Source organism: Pan troglodytes, chromosome 20, assembly GCF_028858775.2.
Source record: "Pan troglodytes isolate AG18354 chromosome 20, NHGRI_mPanTro3-v2.0_pri, whole genome shotgun sequence".
NCBI lineage: Eukaryota > Metazoa > Chordata > Mammalia > Primates > Hominidae > Pan > Pan troglodytes.
This window is the reverse complement of record NC_072418.2, coordinates 40655532-40665536: the sequence shown is the minus strand read 5'-3', so window position 1 is coordinate 40665536 and position 10005 is coordinate 40655532. Positions and strand designations below refer to the sequence as shown.

The following is a 10005-nucleotide window of genomic DNA, read 5'->3' as shown; positions in this document are numbered from 1 at the left end:
GGATCGTTCTGTTCTGGAGCGCCGGACCCGATCTTAGCTGCTGGGCCTGCGCAGACACGATCCGGCCGGTTTCCAGTTGTAGACTACATTTCCCGAAGGCCCCCGCGTCGCTGCGCAACGTCGTACACTTACGCTGTTATGTCTTGACGCACAGAGCTTGTCTGCGCCGGCCAGGTGAGTGGGCGGCCTCACCGGGAACAGCTCGCAGCTTTTGGGTTGCCGCATCGAAAAAGTAGTTCGTGTATGGTGCTGGGAATACCGGTGTCCTGGCTGGGGCTCGGTGCTGACAGGAACGGGACGGTGCTCTAGGCTAATTACTTATGGAAGTCGGCCTTGCGCTTGCGGAGGGGTGTCGGCACCGTCACTTTGGTTCTGGCAGTGGCGGGGGTGTGGTGCTGCTAGTTGTGTTCCTCCGCACCGAATTTATGAGTGTGCCCCTGGAGCCCCTGCCGCGGACAAAATCGGCACCATCACTTTGGGATAGGGAGGCTAGAAGGAGGTGGGTGTTACTAGTAGTGTTCCTCCGCCTGGACGTGTGCGTGTGCGCTTGTGCGGCCGCGGGGTGGGCTCACCTGCCGCCTGTTAATGCTCCTAGCCCTTGGCCCCTCCCGGGCCGCAGTACTCCTCGTGTGACACGGACATCATTAAGCCAGCTGAGAATCGTGCGGTTACAGCTGCTGCAGTTTCTTTGCAGAGTAAGAGGCTCTTTTTGAAGTTTCCCTGATGGTGAGGCTTTACCCCTGGAAGTGTCTTAGGAAGAAGACCACTGTTAAAGATGTCCTATTCTAGCTTGACAGCCCTGTGGGGAAGACTAATCCCTTTCTAGAGGTTGGTGTTATCCTAAATTGTTTCGTCTGCTCCGAGAGCTCTGATGTTCTATGATGCTTATTTCTTTTCTCGGTTCTGCGTTTTCCAAGAGAGGCACCCAGAGGAAAAGAATATCGCACTTCTGAAAGTCTTGTGTGAAGTTCCTGTTTTCTTTCTAACCTCAAATTTCTTCCTTTCCGAAACGTTTTCTACCTCCAGCAACATCTTCCTAAGGAAGAACCAGCCATGCTAGTGACTGGTCCTTAGGCACCCCATAAATGATGCTGCGGGGATGGGATCATCAGTTTAGCTCTACTCCCCAGCCACACTACACCTCTCCTTTCCACCCAATGATACAGCAGTCCTTTCTGGTCTAAGATTTTTTTGTTTGTTTGCTTTTTGAGACGGAGTCTCGCTGTGTCGCCCTGGCTGGAGTGCTGTGGTGCGGTCTCGGCTCACTGCAAGCTCCGCCTTCCGGGTTCACGCCATTCTCCTGCCTAAGCCTCCGGAGTAGCTGGGACTACAGGCGCCCGCCACCATGCCCGGCTAATTTTTTGTGTTTTTAGTAGAGACGAGGTTTCACCGTGTTAGCCAGGATGGTCTCGATCTCCTGACCTCGTGATCCACCCGCCTGGGCCTCCCAAAGTGCTGGGATTACAGGCGTGAGCCACCGCGCCTGGCCTGGTCTAAGGTTTTGATGAAAAATAACTGTACTTTCTGGGGGAAATCTGAAGAGTTTTAAAATTTTAACTTTATTGTGGATGTTTTCAAGCAGGCTAAAGAATAATACGAACCCCAACATGTTCAACACCTAGCTGTAATTAAAAACATTTGTAAATACCTTTGTATCAATCCTTCCCCGTTTTTTCCTATAGTATTTCAAAATTGTATTTTATCCTCTTATAAGCATATATTACCAAAAAGGACATTATATTTTAAAATAACCATGATGCTGTTATACCAACATAAAAAAAAAACTAACAATAAGTTTAAAACAATAAATTTGTTTCTTATGTTGGTGTAACAGCGTGGTGGTTATTTCATAATCTTGTATACCCCCACATTCAGATTTTCCCAATTATTTCAAAGACATATTTTTACAATAGGTGTGTTCAAATCTGGATCCAGATAGAGTCCACACATTGCATTTGGTGGCCAAACCTGTTAAACTTACTTAATGCATGATAGTTTCCCTCCTGTGTTTTGTTTTGGTTTAATTGGTGCTGTTGATTTGTAGAAAAACTAGATCATCTGTCCCATAGAATATTCTGTATACTGCTTTTAGCTAATTGCTTCTTTGTACTGTCTTATAATTTGTTTTCCGTTCCTTCATATTTCTGTAAACAGGCAGTTAGATCTAGAGGTTTGATGGAATTTGGATCAGATTTTCCCTAAATCACCTTTAATTCATAGTTGGTGCTGTGTACTTCCTATTACATCACATCATGAGGCCCTTACAGTCTGATGTCCCACTTTCAGTGATGTCATATTGATGTGTTTAAATGCTGTCCATTTAATCCTTTCCTTTTTTTCACCTAAAGCATGCATTCTCAATGAGGGTGGAGGATATCACCTTCCAAGTGGGTGAAACTTGGTTTTTGAGAAGGAAGAGGACAAAAACTCATAGGTATTACAATGATCTGTGGTCCTTCAAAGGGCCACAGTACATAAACATATATACAGTATATCTATGGTAATAAAATTTCATGAGAGTGGTGGCTATTAGAGAAAAGTATCTAAAAAGGTTCCTAGGGATATGACCGTGAAAAATTTTAGAAGGATTGAGAAGCACTGACCTAAAGGTGATAACGTCCACTTACGATTGATACCAAGATCCATTCTTTATTTATTTTTTCCTCACTCTGTCGCCCAGGCTGGAGTGTAGTGGTGCGATCTCGGCTCACTGCAGCATCCACCTCCTGGGTTCAAAAGGTTCTTCTGCCTCAACCTCCCGAGTAGCTGGGATTACAGGCATGTGCCACCACACCTGGCTAATTTTTGTATTTTTAGTAGAGACGGGGTTTCACCATGTTGCCCAGGCTGGTCTGCAACTCCTGATCTCGAGTAATCCACCCACCTCAGCTTCCCAAAGTGCTGGGATTACAAGTGTGAGGCACCGCGCCTGGCCCATTATTTCATTAACGGTTATATATGGTGATTAAAAAAAATTCTCTCAATTCCTCCTGTATTCATTAGTTATAGTTCTTCTATATATAAGAACTTTTTTTCATCAATTATTTGGTTATCTTAAAATATGGTTCATGGCCGTGCGTGGTGGCTCACGCCTGTAATCCCAACACTTTGGGAGGCCGAGGCAGGCGAATCACCTGAGGTCGGGAGTTCGAGGCCAGCCTGACCAACATGGAGAAACCCCGTCTCTACTAAAAATACAAAATTAGCTGGGCATGGTGGCACATTCCTGTAATCCCAGCTACTAGGGAGGCTGAGGCAGGAGAATCATTTGAAACCGGGAGGCCGAGGTTGCGGTGAGCCGAGATTGCGCCATTGCACTACAGCCTGGGCAACAAGAGTGAAACTCCATCTCAAGATAAATAAATAAATAGAGTTCATATGGAAAGGCAGAGTAATTGATTTGATTCTTTCCCTTTATATATTTTCAGAGAAATGAGTTGGTGCCCTACAACCTTCTAAGGAGTCCCAAAAGTGAGTGTCTGTTTTGAATACCATATGTTTCGAACTATTGTGATCATTATTCTTTTTTATATCAAACTGCTCTTTTTTAAGCCAGTGGTAGTCCTTTCCAGGCAGTTCTGTGTCTTTCTGTAATGATTCTAGTAGAGTTGATAGCTTATTTGCTTTCTGGCAGAACAAATGATCCCAAGATCAACTTCTACATTTCCTGTGCCAGCCCTGAAATGAGCCATTTCTCTAAGGAGTTCTGATTCCTCTTGTGGTATACAGTGTACAGTGACCACTGTCTGGGCATTAGAGTTTCTCATTGCCATAAGGCTGTCATTTATTCTAGGCCATTTCAGGGAACAAAGCTAATAATTTGTTTTTAAAGTATAAATCATGAATCATGAATTTATAATAATAGTTCAGACAAATTACAGAGTATTTTCTTGTTTGATTTTATACTTGTATCTCTGTTTTATGCTAACAATCTTGGTTGCTAAAACATTAATATAATTTACGTTCTTTATTCTAAAATATAATTGTTTGAAAACAACAGTAACTGTCACTACTGTTAAGATAGAGAATGCATTTTAGATTTCTTTTGGTTTTTATGTTTTGCTATATTTAAGGTTCATGGATTACATTTGGTTATGCTTTAGTCTCTTAATTAAAAATCAGTACTCACATAGCATTGGTTTTTTAAAATTTTTATTTTGATATAATATTACACTTACAGAGAAGTTGCAAAAATAATAGAAAAAACTGTCCTATGTCCTTACATATTTACCAGTTTTTAACATTTTGCTTTTTTGTTTGCTAATTCTCTCTACATATATACTTCTGAACTACTTGATAGTAATTTTCAGACATCATTTTCCTTTATCTATAATTACATTAGTGTATTTTCTGAGCACAGGGGACTATAACTATAGTTCATTTATTAAAATGAAGAAATGTAGCAGAGATGTAATAATTGTCTAATCCAGAGTTCATAGAAAAATTTCACCAATTGTTACAATTTTGTCCTTATAGCTTTTTTTTTTCTTCTTTTTTTTGAAACGGAGCCTCACTCTGCCCCCCAGGCTGGAGTGCGGTGGCGAGATCTTGGCTTACTGCAAGCTCCGCCTCCTGGGTTCACGCCATTCTCCTGCCTCAGCCTCCCAAGTAGCTGGGACTACAGGTGCCCACCACCACGCCCAGCTAATGTTTTGTTTTTTAGTAGAGACAGGGTTTCACTGTGTTAGCCAGGATGGTCTTGATCTCCTGACCTTGTGATCCACCCGCCTTGGCCTCCTGAAGTGCTGGGATTACAGGCATGAGCCACCGCGCCCAACTCCTTATAGCCTTTTTTGCCCCTTATCTGGCGTCCAATCCAAAATCATATCTAGGATCAAACATTTCATTTAATTAAAACATCTCTTTAGTCTCTTTTAATCGAAAACAATTCCTGGACTTTTCTTTGATCCTTTGTGATCCTGACTTTTTTGAAAACTACAGGCCTGTTATTTTGTAGATTGTTCCTCAGTTTGTATGTGTTTGATGTTTCCTCGTGATTCAATTCAAGTGTTCTTTTTTTTTTTGAGATGGAGTCTTGCTCTGTTGCTCAGGCTGGAGTGCAGTGGCGCGATCTTGGCTCACTGTAACCTCCGACTCCCGGGTTCAAGCAATTCTTTGCCTCAGCCTCCCAAGTAGCTGGGATTACAGATGCCCGCCACCACGCCTGGCTAATTTTTGCATTTTTTTTGTAGGAATACTGCTTCAGTTCATTGGCCAGCACCGTCAGTTAGTTGCTTTTTGTATTATGTCCAGATCTGATAGGTGTATCTTCAAGGAACTTAGTCCAGTAGGATCTTAATGATATTGGATTCAGAAGTCTTCTCAATTTCGTTTCAATTTGAATTTCTCTTATTTAAATGAGGATGAGCATTTTACATGTTGAATGACCATTGACTTTTTTTTTTATGAATTGTCTGTTGTCCATTTAAAATAATGATTTTTTTGTCTTTCTCTTGATTGTTTTCCCTCGATTTTTAAAATACAGCTCTTTGGATTTTAGGACTCTGTTTTTTATTTAAGTTGCGCATATTTTCTCCCATTTTGGCATTTGTCTGTGTATTCTTTTAGGCAATTTTTAAATGTAGGAACATTTATTCATATGATTGTGAGATACAGAATTTTCCCCTCTGAAGTTAAGAAGGAACAGTCTGTTTTTCCTTCTAGCATTTTTATGATTTTTTTTTTTTTTTTTTGAGATGGAGTTTTGCTCTTGTCGCCCAGGCTGAAGTGCAGTGGCATGATCTCGGCTCACTGCAACCTCCACCTACTGGGTTCAAACGATTCTCCTGCCTTAGCCTCCCAAGTAGCTGGGATCACAAGCACCCGCCACCACACCCAGCTAATTTTTGTATTTTTAGTAGAGATGGGGTTTTACCACATTGGCCAGGCTGACCGTGAACTGCTGACCTCAGGTGATCCACCTGCCTCAGCCTCCCAAAGTGCTGGGATTACAGGCATGAGCCACCACTCCCTGCCAATTTCATTTTTTAATATTTAGATATCTTATATATTTGGAGTTAATTTGGGTATGTGTTATAAAATGGGGTTCCAATTTTACCTTTCTCCAATAACATTTACTGAATAATCCACCTTTCCCCAGAGATCAGAGATTCTATTCAGTTACATTAATCTTTTCTTTCTATTCATATGCAGTATCCAACTTTTTAAAAATAAAATTTCAACTTTTATTTTAGATTCAGGGGGTACATGTTCAGGTTTGTTATATGGCGTATTGTGTGATGCCGAGGTTTGGGGTATGATCCAGTCACCCAGGTAGTGAGCAGGATACCTGATAGGTAGGTAGGTTTGCTCCTTTGCCCTCCTCCTTCTCTCCGTGCTCTAGTAGTTGCCAGTGTCCATGTTCTCATCTTTATGTTCAGGTGTACCCAGTGCTTAGCTTCCAGTTATAAAGGACAACATGTGGTATTTGGTTTTGTTTCTGTGTTAATTCACTTAGGATAATGGCCTCTAGCCACATCTGTGTTGCTGCAGAGGATATGATTTTGTTCCTTTTTACAGTATCCAACATTGTAATGATAGGAGTGGTATTTTGAAATCTCTGCTCTCTTTATTATCAGGCATTTTTTTCCAATTCTTGCTTTTTAATTTTCTTGCTTGTTGAATTTAAATTGAATGTATCTGCTTTCATACTTGTACTTTTATTGGGGTCATATTTAATTTGTATATCATATGTCAAATATCCTATTAACTTGCAGAGATTAACATCTTTATATCATTTTATATATATTATTTTAACCCATGGGATTTTTTTTTTTTTTGAGATGGAGTCTCGCTCTGTCACCCAGGCTGGAGTGCAGTGGCGCGATCTTGGGTCACTGCAACCTCCACCTCCCGCGTACAAGTGATTCTTCTGCCTTAGCCTCCCAAGTAGCTGGGACTACAGGCATGTGCCACCATGCCTGGCTAATTTTTGTATTTTTTAGTAGCCATGTTGGCCAGGCTGGTCTTGAACTCCTGACCTCAAGTGATCTGCCTGCCTCGGCCTCCCTGGGATTACAGGCGTGAGCCACTGCGTGCAGCCAACCCATGTATTCTTAATGACGATGATATTGCCTCAAAGGAGGTGAAAATTGGTTAGCGGGGAGGACAAAATCTTAGTACAATGGCTTATGGTGCTTCAAAGCTCAACTATACCCAACAAAATCTTACTTAAATTATTTACTTGCTCTCTTACTGGGTTTTCTTGGTATCACACAAGCAACATTGATGTTAAGTTCATGGATTATACATGTATGCAAGATCAATGCTACCAAAAAAAAAAAAGATCAGTGCTACACAACTATGGCAAGTAGGTGGCTGTAGTTGGGGAACTTGCTCAATCTTGAAGTCATATTGCAAGAGGGGGCGTGCTGTGCGCACATTGGCTGTCATGTGGATGTTGCTCCTATTTGACCCTCCGTGCTTCTGTGTGTGCCATGGCTTGGAGAATTAGGTTACAGTTAAAATAGTTTGTTTTGTTATTCTACAAAAGTTATTCAACCTGTGAAATAAAAAAACAAATCCAGACTTTGGTAAGGAATGACTTTATTCACAGGAACACTGCAGTAAGGGAGGAGGTGTTGTAATTGGGAGAATACTCCAGCCATAAGATCTGCAAGCATAGCAAAGGTCAGGCATAAAGGAATTTTCTTTTATAGGGAAGAGTAAACAGGCAGGAAAGAACTAGATTCAGGGGAGTGGGATGAGACTGTTTTGGATCTGTTGACCCTGATATGTCTGTCAAAATGTCTGTGAGTCTAGCTGATGTTCATGACATCTGAAAGAAGGCCACATTTTGGTCTCTGAAGCCCCTTCCTAAGATTGGGAGCAAAGTACCTGACTTAGTGTTTGGGTCCAGGAGGATGGTGGGGGGCTCCCTGGGCATGCCTCTGTTCTACTGTGGAGGAGGAGATGCCATGGGAAAGTAACAGCACCTAGGGTCCTGTTCAACATGGACATTAAGGAAAGGTCTGCCTGAACCCCTTCTGCAGTAGCTGGCTTCCATTGGGTTTGTGGAAGAACTGAGATTTTTTCCAAATTCCCAAAAGAGGAGAAGTAAAGGTAGTTCTAAGTAGTTTATTTTGTGGGCTGTGAGCCAAGTCTAATCTTGTGGCTTTTGTTCCTTGTCCAGCACTGGCTTCTCTGGACTTTGCACACCTCCAGGAGAAGAACCCAGAAAATTGATCAGTTCTAAAAAACCATGCCCCACGTGAGTTGCTGTTTCTTTCCTTGTTGAAGTACAATCATTTTGTTGTGTAATGTGAACACCAGATTTATCCCAGAATTTCCTGCCTTGTTTGGTTCCTTAAGGGAACTGCTTCCAAACGTCTCCCATTCTAGCGAGTAATAGTAGCAAAGAGCCCAATTCTTCTCAATGCTTTTCCCCTCTCCAAACAGTTTTCAGATATTCATTCAGCAGATAATTCTACATTGTCCACAGGCATAGTCTTCTGCCCAGAACTCTGAGGGAACAGAAATACCTCCTTTTAAGATTGGTACACATTAGTACCACGGTTTGGTGAGGTAGAGATGAGTGTTTAAATGTGATACATGACAAAATTTGATCTTCTCTACAATCCTGGGTTTTCCATTTGAAAGTGATAGCATTTTTTTGTTGGATGTTCCTAGTCTCAGTGTGTGGCAAGATTTTCTGTGAAAGTTTGAAAATTGGTTGGGAATTGGGTTCTATGAAGGAGGGAGTCTTGTTGCTGATATAGTTTCCTGTTGCTGCCGTTACTAATAACCACTAATTCAGTGGCTTAAATCAATATAATTATGATTTATACCTCTGCTGGTCAGAAGTCTGAAATCAGTCTGAAAGGGCTAATATCATAGTATTAGCAGAGCCATGTTCCTTCTGGAGGTTCTAGAGGACTGGAGAATCTGTTTCCTTGTCCTTTTCTGGTTCTAAAGGCTGTCCACGATCCCTGGGGTGTGGCTTCCATCCATTTTCAAAGCCAGCAATCACATTTTGACTTGTGCTTTCATCATCACGTTTCCTTTTTTTACTCACCTGCCTCCCTCTATCACTTACAAATACATTGGGCCCAACCAGATAATCCAGGATAACCCCCTCTCAAGATCCTTAATTTAATTGCACTTCTAAAGTCCCCTTTGCCATGTAAGGTAAGGTATACATAGGTTTTGTAACGAAATTCAGGTCCAGACCACTTGTCACTTGAAAGTTCAAGAGATGAGCATTGGTGAAAGGATGGTTAGCTTTATTCAGGAATCCAACAACCCAGGGGAGGCAGTGAACTAGTGTTCAAAGACCGCCGAGTTCTGTCTCCATATCAGGGGTTTTTAAGGGAAATTAGAAAAAATGATGATCAAAACATTCTTGTGAAATGTGCAGTCTCAGGTCATTGCTTTGTTGGTCATTGCTTTCTTGGTCAGTGTTTTGTGGCCTTCTGTAGGTGCCATCAGCCTATTCTTATCAGGCTGGTCAGCCCATTCCCAGAGTTGTTAGTCTGCATATTTTAATTCTCTTATCTCTGTTGAAGGTCCTGTTTTCCTGAGACTGTTCTTACTGAATAATCTACAAAGTCAAGCAAAGTAATAATTATATTTAAGCAAGCAAGCTTTTCTTTATCATTGAGTCAGTACTGTTACTGTTTCAGGGATTAGGTTGTGGACATGTTTGGGGGGCCTTTATTCTGCCTTCTACAACCCTCTTGCCCAGGAACCAACAAGAGAGGATGATCATAGTCAAGTTCACCTTGGGATTTCCTGGAATGTACCAGTTCAGAGTGATGTCTCTGTGTGCCTGGACTGGCATCCAGTACCTTGCTATAGCCTAGGAACGTGGAAAATAGGAGCAAAGAAAACATGCCAGATGCATACTCTCAAGAATTATAGATTCTAAGAGCTCAAAGACATTAGAGAATTTGTCTAATTCAGATACTCCCAAATAAGCAGATCATTTTGTATGTAAAATGGAAATATGTCCATTCTGTTCTGTGACATAATATAACTTGATGAATCTGAGTCTTCAAAAAATTCTTA

At 41.6% G+C, this 10005-nt stretch overlaps 2 protein-coding genes across 5 annotated transcripts in view; one reads left to right on the top strand and one right to left on the bottom strand.

Annotated features, from left to right (window-relative positions):
* Window positions 1–66: 66 nt before the first annotated feature.
* ZNF571 (zinc finger protein 571) overlaps window positions 67–10005 on the top strand; it is a 30578-nt gene continuing 20639 nt past the window's right edge. For 2 of the 4 annotated variants that reach the window (XM_009435486.4, XM_009435485.4), the window contains exons 1-2: window positions 3429–3471; window positions 8132–8209. In XM_009435486.4, the coding sequence (XP_009433761.1) occupies window positions 8201–8209 (9 nt within the window). In that variant the 5' untranslated portion in view covers window positions 3429–3471; window positions 8132–8200. Of the gene's footprint in view, window positions 175–320; window positions 696–3428; window positions 3472–8131; window positions 8210–10005 lie in introns of those variants that run through there. The other 2 variants (XM_063801613.1, XM_063801612.1) reach the window with 2 other exon arrangements.
* The window catches only part of LOC112206381 (uncharacterized), a 36154-nt gene continuing 35353 nt past the window's right edge, over window positions 9205–10005 (bottom strand). Inside the window, exon 8 of the mRNA XM_063800405.1 lies at window positions 9205–9538. The gene's annotated coding sequence lies outside the window, so the exon portion shown is untranslated. The remainder of the gene's footprint in view (window positions 9539–10005) is intronic.